Raw genomic sequence first — 16,449 nt, 5'->3', positions numbered from 1 at the left:
AGTATGGGGTAGTAATGTGAATGGGAAAGGATATTATACACTGTCAAGACATCTGCTGCAATGCTTGCTCGCTCGACGTCGCTCTTCTGATAAGGCAATGCCAACTAGCGTAGCCGTATCATGTTCTCATAACCGCAATATCTGCAGTTCAATGGGAGATCATCTCCTAGGTTCTCAAGCTCTTATTTGCGGTCTGCGTCGTCAGGCTTAGGCCCGACATCAACATCGGCTTTGTCCTCGGCGCCGATTGTGGTCTTCTGTCGCTTTTGTGCTGGCTCCAGTGGTGCGGTTGAGTCAGCAGCTTGTGCACCGAAGTTGTCTTCTTCTTCTTTTGCGATATGATTTCCCGTTGCGGCCTGCTGTTGGGTCTTTACAGACGACGCTGCCTCTGTATCGTCAGCCTTGCGCTTCGCCGACGGTGGAGGTGGCATAGTTCCATTTTGCTGGGGTATTGCCGGCACCTGTGGAGGTGCAGCGTTTATGATATTGTTAGGATATGGCAGGGTTCCGTTCTGATTAGTCATTGTCGACACCTGCTGAGTAGAACCCAAAGTACCAGTAGGACGTGGTGGGGCTACATTCTGATGGGGTACCATTGACATCTGATGAGGTGTAGCCACCGTAGCTAGACCGGTAGAAGGCGGCGATGCCCCGTTCTGCTGAGGTACTGTCGGCATCTGTGGAGGTGCAGCGTTGGTGGTGCCGATTTCAGGTGTGTGTAGCGACCCGGTATAGCTTGGATCCATTCCTCTAAGCCACGTATACGGGCCATAGTCAGCTGTACGGCGCTCTAGAGGATCCATCATGCTGATAATGAGCCATTTCCAGTAGATGTCTCGGGTACGGATCCTACTCTCAGGCTCCAGTGTAGAATGCCGACGCACCCGTTCATCCAAGTCCACAGTGATACTCATGGAGAACCTGATCACAGAATTGCGCTTCGGGTCGTACGGATGGAGTCGATCAACAACAGCGACGCAGTCCATTGGCGCGTAGGGATGGCCGTTGGGAGTTGGATGCTCGATACCGCGTGAGATCGTCTGGGTGGAGTTCGGATTCCGCGCCAGCTCTTCTCTGATATCTGCTTCATATCGTTCTCGATCATCGACTCGGTCCCGGTTCATGATGGAGAGGTGCGAAGCGCAGAATTCTGCAGATTTAGGTATGGTCTCCGCGGCGTCTCTCCAGGCTCCCGTACTACCATAAGTCCAGATAGGTAGGATTTGGACTGTTGCCCTGCCGTTGTCTTCATGTAACGTAGCAGTTACGAGGCCGTCTCGAGCTTCCAAGTAAAAGCCATGCGGCCAATCCTGGCCATACATATTCCGGATATATTCGTTTGGAAGGAAGCGGAGTACGCCTTTGTCTGTGAACCACCATTCTCCGTGTCTGTCCTGTGTCATTCGCTGATCGGCGTCGATCTGACAGTGCTTGATCATCCAGAAGTTGACGATGTCTCCGAAGGATAATGGTGTGAAGTTTGGTAACACAGCGTGCCGACTTGTTTGAACGTGTTGGTTCACACGTCCGTGTCCGTCTGGGGCTGAATAGCGACCGGAGTTGCTATTTCGAGTTGAAGCTGTCTTGGCCCTCTGAGGGGGCTCTCGACCACTTCCGCCCGTATTAGAGTTTTCGTATCCTGTCATGCTAGCTGTAGGCCTGGCCTGATAGTTTGGGACCTCTCCAAAGCCTGGCGCGGTGCTAGGTACTGTGGGTTCTCCAGAAATCAAAGCAGTTGATGGGGCGCGGCTGTCGCTTCGAACCCCAAGCGGCATGTGGTTTGGATTCTGATTGTTGAACACATTCGTCACGTCGCGTCCAGCATGCAGAGTGGCAATCGAACGGATTTGCTGCGAACCTGAAAGCCGAGGAGGTCGCTGGTCTTCAGAAAGTCTCTGGTGTCCCTGGGTTCGGACTGGTGGGGATCGATCGCGAGGCCCCATTCTATCTCTATCATTGCGGGACGGACTTCGTTGTGGTCTCCATCTATCTGCTTGTCGACCGCGGTCGCTGGGCCGCCTGCCGCCAGATCCACGACCGTCGTCCCTTGGGCGATCTCGTTCTGACATGACCAGTCGATCGCTGTAGTTGGGTTGACACGGTTGCGACTCCAGAGGTGTTGATGAAAGCCTTGGTAGCCCGAGTAGTCGCCATTGATATAGGAAGAGGGGGCAGAGTGCCCCCCTACGAATGTGAATTGCGGTCGCTAGACCATTTCACTCGGGTCCGCGCCCAACTCGAGAAGGTCTCTCGGAGTGCACGCACCTATTATTCACAGTGTTCAAAGCTGTCGAGGTGCTGTGCTATGTGCCCACTCCGCTTATGTAAGATCGTCGAGCAACAAAGACGGGAGGGGGACAAAGGTAGATCCAAACAGATGACAACACGTCTTTGTCTTCCAATATGTCAACGTTGTCGAAATGGTAAGCCTCTCTCCTATGGGGATTTGACGTAGCTGCCGTGTCGCGAGATTCTTACTCCTATATGTCAACAGACGCCTGTTACACATTCTGACGCGACCAATAATGACTTGCATAGGCCCGGGGTCCTCATCGAAAATGACGAAACCTTGTGGAAAAAGAGGCTTCGAAGACTACGCCAGTGATGCCTGCGAGGAAGATGTCTCCTATCCTGAGAGGCGTCCTTCCAAGTTTCCTCGCCTTACTGAGGACGCTGCACACGACATCCAACCAACGTACCGGTCGAAGAAGGGGAAGAATACATCGAGCTGGCTTTGGTTATCTCCTGAAATTCATCTAATGTTCAGTGAAAGAAGGGCCGATCACGACTACCGAGCTCAGGAAAATGGAAAGTTCCTCAGGCTGGCACAGCAGGTTCATCCTCAGTATGTAGCCCCCGCTGAGGGAAAGAACAAACCAATGAGGACTTTAGCATCGGGTTCCTCCCACAATCAGTCACAAGCGCGAAATAGCCATCTGTCACACGGTATACCGTCAGCTTCTTCCACCCTGCAACAACACCCTCCTGCAGGTTTCATACCATTTGACCCGGTCTGGTGGTGGCCAGACATCATACACAAGGAAGACTTCCACAGCGAGAGTGGTTTGCTATTAGTTGGCAGCCGAGAGAAGCCTCGTGCAGGCATCGTGCCGACGTATGAGCTGTTCTGTGCGATAATAAAGGCGGGATTGGCTCGTCGTGACGCCGATTCGTCGTACGCATTGCGCAATCGAGAGCTGGACGAAGTTCAGCGAAAGTATGATAAGATGGTAGAAGAAAAGGCAAAATGCGAAGAAGAACAGCAGGAGCTCATTAGGTTGACTTCGAGCAACTACGGTGGGTATGATCGTGAGACCTTCGAATGGGCGATGAAGCGTAAATCGGAAGTCATATATCGTATTCGAGCCCTTGAAGCAGAGGGAGAAGAGCTCCAGGTAGAGCAGGATAATATCTACGCTCGACATCATGAAGTAAATGTGAACACTATGGCCGTAGAAAAAACGCTTTGGGATTTGCTCGACGACCTTCTAGTACGGATAGGCGTTCTGCCCAACATCGATGGCGACGACAAGAATCCGCGGGTCCGGATCGTGGACGCAAGAGAGCATGTAGACGATCTCAATCTGGATTGGCCCGAGAACAATTGGAACGAGGAGAGACCTGGGGACTGGATACCCCCGCCGATTGTGGAGATATATAGCGGGGCATTTAGACCTCTGCAACAAGAAGAACCAGAAAGTACGTGGAATAACGCATGGAACGACTACCCTCGCAACGAAAACCTGCTGGCATTACAGGACGCGCTCCGCCAAACAGCGGACGAAGCGACACGCGTTGAGAAAGAGTTTAACAACGTTCGCGAGCAGTACGATCAGGAGTTGAAGACTTACATGTTTCACCAGAGAGGGAAACGTGTCAATGCAAGTGTAAGGTCGTATCAGCTAGAAGAAGAATTTGGTCCGATATGGCTGGAAAAATGTCGCAACATTTCCTCGAAGATGCAGGAAGCTGACAGAGGTTATGCGCAGGCTGAGTGCGATCTTTCGGATGCACATCGGCATGATCGCGAGGTTCGAAGGAGAAAGTCGAAGCCAGAGCTAGGCGCACCAGCTCAGACAAAAGCAATCGCAACAGAACATTTTGGAGAAAGGATGTCGTCTCGGAAGAGGCGCTGGATCGACGAATGGCTTGGAGATGTGTGTATAGAAACGCGCGATGAGGACCAGGAAGAACCTGGAGAAGAACCGGGCCAGCCCATTACCGTTGCTATGGATGAGGCAAGTAGAACACTGCGCTCTGAGGATGTTCCAATGGCTACGGGTCAGCGACGTAGGAGAATCGACAGATATGTACTTCGAACTCAAGAGCTGCGTCAAGACACGACAAATACTGCCTTACAACAGCTGCATCTCGACTGGGCACGGAAAGTTGGTGAAGGGATGTGAGTACACATTCACTGGTCGTACTGGCGGCGGTCGAAAGACATCCATACGTAGACGCGTCGAACAAAATCGCTAAAGACCAGAGCAAAGACGCGATGAGGATGATCAGTATTGTGGAAAAAGGAGCACTGAGTGCATTCTTTCTGCGACGGAACGCGGAGATGACGATGACGTAATGATGACATGCGAGACCCTGAATCCCTTCGTGATGCGTTTCGCCCACAGCACCAACCAATCCTTCCGCAAGACGTCGCGCATCAGCGACCGCGGCCTGCAGCCATTACTGCCCACATATCTTTTCGTCAAGGAGTTTGTTGACAACATTCATGTGCGCGAACCGAAGGGGCAGTGCTTTCCGAGGGGCCATGACAAAGCCCACTACCCACACTTCGTCTTCTCATCAACCACTTCCGGCACCTCATGCTCTCCAGACTCAGCTGGCTCACGGTTAGCAGCCATCGCCGTCTTCCTATCAAGCTACACGAATCGTTAGTACACGCCAAATTCCTTATTCACCAATGATACTCACCCATCTGACCACGAACGCCCATCCAATGAAAGCAAAGACCACCACGATCATGGTGATGCTTCCCTTCTTCCAGTATGGTACATCAGTCGCTGGGTACATGACGATACCCCACCATGTATACAGAATCAGGCCGCCCATGGCCATTGTATACACGGTCACACCCCTCACCGCATCGTCGCCCGTTCGCTGGCAGATGGTTGTGGCCCAGCCGTACATGATTGGATTTACGATGAAACTTGTGCCACTGAGGTAATGCGCTGTGAAGATTCCCGCATCTGGAAGGTTTCGCACGAGCAGAAGCGATGCAGTGATGAGCTGCATCGCTCCACTAAAGATGATCATAGGCAGACGATGACCTGTGTGGTCGATGAAGGCTCCGCCAAGAATTTGGGAGACGATCGCAACAGCTTGAATTCCGAGAGGGTACGTGTTGATAGCGGTTTGGGAAAAGCGAGACTTGTTGTGCTTGAGCCAGAGGAGGAACATGCCCTGGAAGGCGAAGGCTTCGAGCATGGCGCAGACGACGGAGAAAGTTGTGAGGATGTATCTGCAGAGGAGTTAGTATGACTTCCTGGTTTTGACTAACACGATAGGTATCTACTCACATAGTAGGCGTCAGGAGAACACGCTTCGCAAGGCTTTTGAACTCGATGTTGTGGGTGTCTGCTGTCTTAGGTGGTAGACGAGTCATTGCGAGCTGTCTTTCCGCCTGAGTGATGTATGAGACTCTGGTCGACTCTGGAAGATCCGGGAATGTGAACTAGGGTTACTATCAGTCCTCAGGCTCGGGTGCAAGCACCGACACAACTTACGAATCCGAAGAGACCAACTGGAATTCCCATAAGGCCGTCTGAACCACATGTATCAGCAACGCGCGCGCGGCGGCCCTCGAAATCGCTCACGTACCAATGATGAACACCCATTGCCAGCCCTTCAAGCCGCCTTTGCCTTCCATCGTCTGGTGCATTGCCGTCATCATGAGACCAGCGCACATACTCCCGACCTGCCCGACCGCAGTAAAGATGGCAGCCCGTTTGGCTATCTCGGAAGGCTTGCTGTGGGCATCGTGAGCATCTTCCCATGAAAAGGAACTCGATCGACTTACTACCATGAACCCATCACATACACGCTACCACTATACAAACTGGCCTCGATCAAACCCTGGAAGAAGCGGACTGCACAAAGCTGTGAATACGTCTTGCACCCAGCTGAACACATGGTCAAAAGAGACCAGAGGATAAGAGTGAACGGAAGCCATATGCTAGGGCGAACTTTCTGGATGATGAGACCATGGGGTATCTGGCCGACAACGAGACTGCGAAGCTGTCAGCTAGAGTGCTATGACACACTGGCACACTGAACAGACCCTGCGGTGAAAATCGACAGCAAGATGCTATATTCATTGCCTTTGAGGCCGATGTCTTCGCGGAGACCAGCAACATAGGCATTAGCGAAAGCCTGGCGATCCAGGTAGTTGAAGAAGTAGGCTGCGCAGCAGAACACCTAGTCAAGACAGTCAGATATCATGAGTAGTCCAGTTCTGCGACAGTACTGACCATGATGAAGATGTCTAGTCACATTAAAGTTAGCATGGTTGCGCCATGGGGATAAAGATGCTCATACCAAGCTTCACAACGAGCTTCCTCTCCAAAACTTTCTTCGCATCGCCAGAGTCGCTGGGCCTGAGCCCTGCGCGCTTGCATTAGCATCCAAACAGCCATACAATTCTGGAACCACAAATTCCTCACATCCTAAGGCACCCATCTTCGGTTGTGTACGTTGGTGGATCAGATAAAGCGACGATTATCAGATTGATTAGTCGTGGTACCAATCGCCCAGTTTTAATCCATCTGATAGCACCCGCGTGGGGCCAAGGCCTGGCCTCGGAGCCGGCGTATTGGCATGGAAGATTCTTCGCGCTTGATGATCGTCGACCGAGCATCGGCCCGTTATTAGGGTGAAATAGGGCCTTGGCCTCTTGTCGAGACCGGGTGTTCTACCAAGAACATCACTCTGGTCCTTTGATCTGCTGATTTCCCAGTCATCATCCATGCTTACCGTTCCCGTTGAGCCCAGAGACTTGAGCGGATGGAGTCACTTCTCCATCACGGTGGTAGAGCTTTGAATTTATGTTACGTTCTCCGCGGGGTGTGGGCTGCTTAATGCGAGCGAGCAACCCCCATGACATCCCTCACATGTTTCTGTCCCGACTGGTTGGTAGCTGGGTCTGGATTTGGCACGAGGCATATGCGGTTGAACAAAATGGCCGCGGTATGCGCGACACAGGGAACTATCACTCCCATTCGCCAGCTTCCTACCTGGAGAACGGGAGAAGCTGTCAAGCTGTTCATGCATACCGGACTGACATTCGGTGAGCGACTCTCTGGCTGTGGCCCATTTAACCCGCGTTTTAACCGCGTTTGCTCAGACTTGGCCTTAAGGCGTAAGCAGTGACCCTCTTCATGAAGGCAGACTGCCGCGTACACCCAGTGCTAGGTGAGCGGCCGTTGTGCATCTCTCATAAGACAAGATGCAATCGCGGAGAATGTTCAGTCGGGAAACAACCCATATCAACTACCTGATCTCACGACAATCCATAACGCGTGTCTAGATGAAAGCCTCACCTTAGGTCCCCCTGCTCTTCAGCTGACGAGCACACGGCCGCAAGGTAGCAACCCAAGCGCATCCGCTATACAACACGCAGAACTTCTGATATCTTTCCAGCATATACAGGTTAAGATCTCGTCATCATTAAAGCCGGCATAGGCTTTCCAATCTCTGCTCCCATGAAACGACCAAAATCGCAAATATGATCTGATCTCCAATACTCTCATCATATCATCACGAGCCCTGGTCACCCCCCCGAGTTCCCATGAGCATGAGGAGGTTTGCTACAATGAGATGCGTAATAAAAAGCTTCATCCCACAAGCTAGACCGACTCGTTAGTTCCAGCAACGGAGCTACACTAAAAATGTCTTCTAGTGACCAAGGGGGCGCCAAACGTGGCCCCTCTCAAGTACCTTCCAAAGACAAAGTTCCCGAACTTGTTCGCCCTAAATCCGATAACTCTGATCATACTGACCACCCTAGCGAGGAAGGCGACTCCATGTCGACTATCGAAACCACGAGCACTGAGAGCGTCGAATTTGACGATGAAGACCAACCCAGCAATGAAGAAAGAGAGGTGCCGATCGCAGAACCATTTGATTCGCCTAGACACGTTGTCCGCGATGGCGATGAAGGAAACGAGGGAGAGATTCGGGAAGCGAACCAGGAAGCAAATCCCGGAGGAAATCCAGGAGGAAATGAAGGACGCAATTAGGGATTCCCTCGCTGGAAACTAGTCTGATCATGAAGCTGATCCGGAGTTGCAGGAGAGATCAGACCATTGTCATCACGTACATGTAGAACAGAGATGTTTGACGGATTAGTGCAAGAGCTTGGTCATCTTGGTGATACATCTTAGTATAGTCTCATGGAGATGGCCTGAACATATTTACCAGTTGACTACACAGATCATGAAAGTGCCTGGCCGCAGTCTGTTCCTCTATACTCATTGCCATCAGCTACCATACCACCTATCTCAGCGTTCGCGACGCGGAGGTCTTGGACCAGAACGATCCACACCATCTGGTCTCGACCAATCATCTTCTGAATCATACGGAGCATCCTCATATGGAAGACCATGACCCCTCCCGTATGAACGATCCCGGTACTCACCCATAGCGCCACTGTCACTATCCGGGGCGACGCGGCGGCGAGGTGAGCGAGATCGACGGTGAAGCGAAGTTGGTCCATACGAGTACTGCGGCGAGGTTGGTCGATACTCAGGCGAAGCTGATCCATACTGCGGCGAAGTTGGTCGATACTGAGACGAAGCTGGTTGATAGAATGGACTGAGAGGTGCTTGATTGTCGCGTCGCTGTGGTAGTGGAATTGCGTTCTGCCCGGTTGCAACTGCAAGACCTTGAGCTGAAGTTGGTCGATAGGATGGACTGTGACCGCGGTATGGGCCACCTGATCTCTGATCGTTGCGCCACTGTGGTTGTGGGTTTGCAGCCTGCGCGACTGGGACTGCAAGACCTTGATGTCGCGGCTCTTTGCGATCCTTTTTCTCAAAGTCCATCTTTCCGATGACGTCAATGTTCTGCTGTCCGCTCCCGGTGTTGACGTTCTGGTTGTACACTGGCGCTGTCATGCGCATGTGCGTGTTGCCGTGTGGGCCCTTCAACGTCTGATTGTGACCACCGGACTTACCATCGCCGGCTGTCTTGTTGGTAACAGTATCATTGATCGAGAACTTCTGCTGTCCAGCTTCTCGGTTTAAGCGATGCTCTGGCTCGGTAGGGATCTCGTACTCGGTTGGTGCGGCGCCGGTAGCTGAGGGTGGCGGAGGTTCGAATACGCCGTAAACGTTGATGTTCTGCTGACCAGACCCGCTGTTGATGTTTTGGTTGTAGATTGGTGCGCTGCTCGTGAGAAAGCTGGTAGCGGATGGGTTTTCGATCGATTGAGAATGGCCGTGGCCTTGTGGACCATTTTGGGAGTTGGTGACGGTGTTTTCCTCTCTGATGTGACGGACACGACTGGATTGATCTAGAGTCTCGGATTTCTGGTCTATCTTGCCACAATGTGGTGGTGGCGGTGGTCGAATAGGCTCGCGTTGTTGCCGCTTTGATGGATTGGGGACTGGTGCCGTGGAAGCTGGTCGCTTCCCACCGTTCCGCAGAACCATCTCTTTGCCATCGGCTTCATTCTCCCCATTCAATGACATATCGAACGGTCGAAGACCAAACATCCTCCGAGCTTCTTGAGCGAGGCCCAACATGCTGTCGCGAACTTCTTGAGACTCTTTCCAAGCTTCCTTCTCGACAGCCTGGGTAAGATTGGTTGCATATGAAGTCTCTATCTGTGTTGGTGGTCGGAGTTCCTTACGAACCTTGGCCATCAAAGACTGTAGATGACCTTGATTAGAGGTGGGATGCTTGGTCGTTGTACCCATTGGAGGCGCCACAGTTGGTGTACTCATTGTCTGAAGCTGGACTGTTTATCGAATTGGAAGCCGGTTGATAAATTGCGGGTGCAACGTTGAAGGAAGGCACCAGAAGGTCTTTCTCCTCCGCAGGCTGAAGCGTGAAATGCGAAGCAAGAGGTTTCACTTTATGAAGCCCCCCATTGTTTGTGCATCGAGCGCTTTCCTTGTATCGGTCTAGATCCACACGTGCTTGTTAAGGTCGTTTGATCAGGTAGTCTAGAATGGTAAAGATCGGGTCGGTGTACCTCATGTCTGGCGCATGTCTAACGGCATGTCTCAGCAGCGGTCGCCAGAAAGGTTTATCCACTATTACGATGCGCAGTCTAAGTTGATGTTGATCGTGTAGGAGTGCCGCTCATGTCCTATAGCCGTATCCGCCATCATTAATTGACAACCTCCTCGTTCTTGCAGGGAAATTGCAATCGGTCATAGTAGATCGATGGATGGAGATGGAAGCAGAAGAGAGGATGGAGTGACGGCTGAGATTTGGCAGGATCGCTCCGGAGATGGCGCGGAGATAAGCACACCAGCCACCTGGACTTCGCATCACTTCAGCATTCACAGCTATAGGCTCTACAGTATTGATCGAGACAGATGGATGGAAATCTCGCGCTTTGATCAAATAAGCTCCTGCTGTATCTCAGTCTGCATGCTCATACCAGCCGCCCTTACTGCATCATCACCGGCTTCCCCAAAACGTGCCTTCCTCGCGACGTCATCCCCCTTCTCCACCTCCGCACCTGCAGATCACCCCATCCTACCCCAGACACGCATTTCTACGCGACCAAGCGACGCCACCAATAGCTCGGCAAGGCTTTCAACGGCACCATTGCGTCTTAATCATTCGCCAGAACCTCTTGAACAACCCTTGCCCCGCAATTACTCCGTCGGTTATGCGCGCAGGCAGCTTGTGATAACGGCGATTTTGCCGACTGACCATCTTTTCTGCCGTCGGGGTCAGATCTAGCATGCTGCGTGTGTTCGGGTGATATGATCCGGGTAGCGAGCGGTGAGGTATGAAGATGGTGGTATAGATACATGGGGTACACCCACATGGTGTTCTGATCGCACTCCGCCTATCTCATCGCCTTGATCGTGCGTCGCATCGAATTGCTTCCGGCAGAGCAGCGAGAAGCCTTTGCCAACTATGTTCCACGCACCACACTTCAACTGGCAAGTCACGCCTCTACATGCTATACAAACCAACGTGGCAAGCACTAACATCCTACACTGATATCCAGGTACGGCCGCGGCTTCAAACTCCGCGCCGCCATAACAATCGCCTGCCAGCTCGCCTTCGTTCTCTTCGGCTACGACCAAGGCGTCTTCAGCGGCATCGTCGGCAACGAAGACTTCCTAAACACTTTCGACCACCCTTCACCCGGTCTTGAAGGCATCATCGTGTCGATATACAATCTGGGTTGCTTCACAGGATGTATCCTCAGCTTTATGTTCTGCGAGAAGACGGGTCGGAGGCTGGCTATGTGGATTGCTATGGTTTGGATTATTGTAGGTGATATGTGGGCGGTGGTATGGACATGACGGCTAATGATTATAGGTCGGCGGCGCGCTTCAAGCGAGTGCGTACTCGGTGCCGCATATGATGGTCGCGCGTTTTCTGACGGGAATTGGGACGGGCATCGAGACATCGACTGTGCCCATGTATCAATCTGAACTCTGCGAGGCGAATAAGCGGGGTCGGCTCGTCGCGTCGGAACCGCTTTTTGTTGGTGTGGGGATCGAGCTGGCGTACTGGTTCGACTATGGAATGTCGTTTACGGAAGGATCGATCGCATGGCGTTTACCGATTGCTTGCCAGGTCATCTTTGCGATTATTGTCATCGTGCTGGTTTTCGGCCTTCCTGAGTCACCCAGATATCTGTATGCACATGGACGCCACGAAGAGGCGCTTCAGATTCTTTGCGACGTATACGACGGCACGCCTGATGACCCAAAGATCGAGAAAGAGAACAGAGAAGTGCTCGAGGCTTTGCAGGTCGAAAGAGAGCATAGGGAGTACAAGTGGTCGCAACTTCTCAAGAAAGATCGTGTGCAGACTGGACGTCGTGTGTTGCTTGCCTACGGCGCGCAGTTCATGAACTAGATAGGCGGTATTAACTTAGTTGTTTACTACTATTAGATAAAACTAAAAGCTTCTAGTTAGAGAGTAGGTTTATATTATAGTAAATATAAATACTACTTCTTAAGTATATAAGAGAGGTAAAGCTTTACTCTACTTTATTATCTTATTTTATATTAATTTATTAAGTTTAATAGATTATAAGCTTAGAAGTTTCTACTATACTAATTATATCTAATAAAAACTCTCTTAATAAGGTTACTACTAACCTTACTATTAAAGACGTATTCTTATATAAGATTACTAAGCTTATTAGATAAACTAACTTTACTAAATAGAAACAAAATATTAAGATTATTATCTAATACCTTAACCTCTAGAATATTTTTAATAGTAATAATATAAATATTAATAAATCTAATATTCTTATATACTTATAAGCTATATATAAGAAAGTTAAACTTAATACTTAACCTACTCTAGATAAGTATAGAAACTTTATTATAGAAGTAGAAGTTAATAAAAATAACTCTAAGTTCTACTAAAATATTATAATTAAAGAAGCTAAAAAGTAATATAAAAGTGCTTTATATAACTATAATAAATATAATAAAAAGACTAATTAAGTACTTATACTTCTTAAACTTTATATCTTAGACTCTATCTAATTAGTTTTAAATAAGTATACTAATTTTATTTCTCTCTAGGCCTTAGAGATAGAGCCTACTATATTATATCTTATAATATTATACTATATTATAACTAATAAATAAACTTTTAAGCTATTAAAACTAAGTCTAAACTTAAACGCCTCTTACTATCTACTTATACTTTTCTTTCTTATATATTTATAATAAAGACTTATAATCTATATTAACTTATTTATTACTACTAATAATATATAAATAATACCTAGTAGTACTACTATATTATATATAGTCTCTCTTAAAAGTAAGTACTACTACTACTTCTATTATAGTTATAATTACTTAAAGGCTTAAGAAAATTCTAGAATTAGTAGTAATATATCTATAGTGCTATAAAAGAGCTATATATTCTCTACTCTAATATACTAGTCTAAATACTTTAGAAAGATTTTAAATATATCTATAGTTTATTAGGCTAGTTATATATTCTACTATAAGCTTATTAATAAGCTATTAGTATTACTCTATTATCTAAATTATCTATCTTACTTATATTATTAGCTTAATTATAAGTTTATAGTTATTATTATTATTAATTACTAGCTTATATAAAAGCTATAAGTATAGCTATAAAAGTAGTTTAAAGCGCCTTTATATTAAGAAGATTCTCTACTATAGTAAGAACTTATAGTATTTAAGCTTTATATTTATTTAATTATATAATATTATTTATAAAGTTAGTTTAAACTTAAAAAAGTAAGCTATAGCGTAAAGCCTTAATAAGGTTTAGCTAATAAAAATACTATAGACTAGTAAAGTCTATATACTTTAGAGAACTACTACTACTTACTATTATAGTAATAGATTCTAAGGTAGTAATATAGATTCTAAATATAGTATTAGATACGTAGCGTTATATAGTATTAAGAATATTAAATTTATAAACTAGCCTAGTGTATATAGTAGTCTTATCTATAATTATTTTATACTACTAGTCTACTAATATATACTCTATAAGGTTAAACTTACTACTTCTATATTTATAAGCTACTATAGCTAGCACTATAAATAGTATATAGTACTTATATATTTTAGAGATATAAGAAGTTATAAAGTTATCTAATATATAATTATAGTATATTATAGTTAGAAAGATAGATATAAAGAAAGATTTAGAAGATATAGAAAATATAAAAAATAAAAAAGATAAGAGAAGAGAGAAAGAGAAAAGAGTAGAAGTTTTTACTTTTCTATAACTACTAAAGAGTCTAGTATAATTATATATATAAGACTCTTTATTAGAATAGCTATTATATAATAAATTTAAAGTTATTATATATAGAATTTAGAGTTATAAACTACTATATCTTACTATCTTACTACCTTATAGCTTTATTCTTAGTCTACTAGAGAAGCCTCTATTACTATTACTCTCTATAAGTACGTTATTAGCGTTGTTAAAGCACTACATCTATAGTAAATATTAGAGAAAAAGTTTTATTAAATTCTATAGTTATATATAGTAAGTATAAGATATTTAGAAAATATACCTATAATAAGATTACTATATAGAGTTACTAACTACGTTTTATTACTCTACTTTATATTAACACTTTACTATAATAGCTTTATTCTTATCTTATAGCCTTATTTTAGAAATAGCTTTAAATGTATTTAAGTTCTTAAATATTTATAGCTATTTCTTTATAGTTATAGCTTTCTTTACTTTATACTTTTATATAAAGCTTTTAGAAAGTAATAAAATATATATATAACTTCTAAATATCTTTCTAGAGGTATATAGAGCGCGTAGAATACTTATATACTTTTTTTCTCTATAAAATCTAGACTAAATTCTAGCTTCTTACCTTTATACTTTTATATAAGGTTTAAGAGTATTAAACTTTATAGCTTAGTTTTAATTTCTAGAATCTTTAAAAGAATATATACTACTATATACTATAAAATAAGATATTTAGAAAATATACCTATATTATAATTATATACTATATTACTTAACTACGTTGTACCTATATTTCTATACTAGTATATTTAATAAAGTAATACTAATTCTATAGATATCTAGATATACTTTAAGAAATAATATTAACTTAGTAACTACTAAAATAAGTAAATTTTTTATAAAACTATTAAATTACTTTATCTAAAGAACTATAAAAACCTTAATAACTTCTTTAGTTAGCTAGAAGAGAATATTATCTATTTTTAAGAACTAGAGAGTATATATAATATAAGTGCTCTTTAAGCTAAGATTTTCTATTCTTTTACTCTAGAGTTTAATAAAACTATTTAATTTATAAATATACTATATAATAGATAAGATATTAAATAGCTTTACCTTAATAATATTAAATAACAACTTTAAAACGCTAAAATTAATATCTATTAAAATAAGAAAGATTAGAAGAAACAAAAGCCTAATAATAAGAAGAATAATAAAGATTATTATAATAAGAAGAATTAAAATAAAAAATACTTTATATAAGAATATAAAGAATATAATTACTTTTAAAATAAGTACTTTATTAAGTATCTAGAACTTAAACTAGATTAGATAAAGCTAAAGAATAAAGTAAATAAATAAAAAAACTAGAATAAGATATTTAATAAATAAATTAGTTTTATATTTTACTCTACTAAGATTACTAAGATTATAAAAGTCTAAAGCTTCTACACTAACTATTACTTATCTAACTATCTAGATAACCTAAACTAAGTAAAAGCTTAATTTACTATAGATAAGATTACTTATAATAGTGCTAAGAATTATAGTAAAAATTAAAGTAGCTAATTAGAGCGCTTAGAGGTCTTAGATAACTATAATAATAATAAACTAGTTACTATTAATTACTACTAAGACTACTATATTAATAGTTACTTCTTAGACTAGCTTAACTATTATTAGAATTATAATTAATCTAGTATATAATCTACTCTCTATTCTTACTTTTTAACTAACTTTTAAAAGGTTAGTATTAATATAAAGTATAGAAATAAGAGAGAAATAGTACTAAGAGATTATATACCTATAAAGATAAATATAGTTATAGAAGCTATACTTATACTTAAGAAAGATAACTTATTAATAAATAAATAGGTTATTAACTCTAGAGCTAGTATATATTTATATAATAATTAAAACTAATTTATAAACTTAAATAATATTAAACTAAGATCTATATAAATTACTAACACTAACACTATATTAGAAATAGTTAGAATTAGTATAGTATACTTAGATATTAATCTAGATAATAGAACTTAGAACTATATTACTCTGTCTAACGTTATATACTTACTAGATACTATTTATAGTTTAGTATTAGTTTTATAGATTACAAAGTAAAAGATTAATAAATTAGTAAATAAATCTATCTTTTAATTCTAGTACGCTAAAACTAATAAAACTATTATAATTACGCTAGAAAATAATAGTCTCTATTAACTAAAGCTTATTAAACTTATAAACACTACTACTTTATAAGATACTACTACGCCTTTATATATATTTCTAGTAATTAATTAAGATAAAACTTTAGAAGATAATTCTATATATATAGATTTTTTATTTAATAATAAAGTTTAGAAATATTATTAAAACCTAGAATATATAACTCTTAAGAATATATAAAAGTTACTTAAAATAGAAGTTAAGCTTACTATTACCTACGTATAGATTAAAGTAAGAATAGAATAATACTATTCTATTTATACTACTATAAAAAATATTATT

The 16,449-nt window shown here is 43.5% G+C and overlaps 5 protein-coding genes across 5 annotated transcripts; 2 read left to right on the top strand and 3 right to left on the bottom strand.

Moving 5' to 3' along the window:
• Positions 1-182: 182 nt before the first annotated feature.
• J4E88_004969 (uncharacterized protein) lies at positions 183-1,380 on the bottom strand (the record flags this gene model as incomplete). Its single annotated transcript, XM_049398611.1, has 2 exons — positions 183-1,310; positions 1,375-1,380. 2 exons carry the CDS (start codon positions 1,378-1,380, stop codon positions 183-185), a joined length of 1,134 nt encoding a protein of 377 aa, XP_049255291.1.
• Positions 1,381-2,759: 1,379 nt separating this feature from the next.
• Positions 2,760-4,406, top strand: J4E88_004968 (uncharacterized protein; the record flags this gene model as incomplete). Its single annotated transcript, XM_049398610.1, has 1 exon — positions 2,760-4,406. The coding sequence occupies one exon, from the start codon at positions 2,760-2,762 to the stop codon at positions 4,404-4,406; it is 1,647 nt and encodes a 548-aa protein (XP_049255290.1).
• A 505-nt stretch (positions 4,407-4,911) lies between these two features.
• J4E88_004967 (uncharacterized protein) lies at positions 4,912-6,696 on the bottom strand (the record flags this gene model as incomplete). Its single annotated transcript, XM_049398609.1, has 8 exons — positions 4,912-5,479; positions 5,538-5,670; positions 5,839-5,987; positions 6,038-6,247; positions 6,299-6,435; positions 6,489-6,502; positions 6,556-6,621; positions 6,693-6,696. 8 exons carry the CDS (start codon positions 6,694-6,696, stop codon positions 4,912-4,914), a joined length of 1,281 nt encoding a protein of 426 aa, XP_049255289.1.
• A 1,820-nt stretch (positions 6,697-8,516) lies between these two features.
• J4E88_004966 (uncharacterized protein) lies at positions 8,517-9,881 on the bottom strand (the record flags this gene model as incomplete). The annotated part of the gene is made up of 1 exon (XM_049398608.1): positions 8,517-9,881. One exon carries the CDS (start codon positions 9,879-9,881, stop codon positions 8,517-8,519), a length of 1,365 nt encoding a protein of 454 aa, XP_049255288.1.
• Positions 9,882-11,115: 1,234 nt separating this feature from the next.
• On the top strand, positions 11,116-12,072 carry J4E88_004965 (uncharacterized protein; the record flags this gene model as incomplete). Its single annotated transcript, XM_049398607.1, has 3 exons — positions 11,116-11,145; positions 11,259-11,477; positions 11,527-12,072. 3 exons carry the CDS (start codon positions 11,116-11,118, stop codon positions 12,070-12,072), a joined length of 795 nt encoding a protein of 264 aa, XP_049255287.1.
• Positions 12,073-16,449: the final 4,377 nt, after the last annotated feature.

Source organism: Alternaria novae-zelandiae, assembly GCF_023758075.1.
Source record: "Alternaria novae-zelandiae strain BMP 2774 chromosome Unknown scaffold_9, whole genome shotgun sequence".
Lineage (NCBI taxonomy): Eukaryota > Fungi > Ascomycota > Dothideomycetes > Pleosporales > Pleosporaceae > Alternaria > Alternaria novae-zelandiae.
Note: the sequence above shows the minus strand (reverse complement) of the source record. Positions and strands in the feature narration are given on the sequence as shown.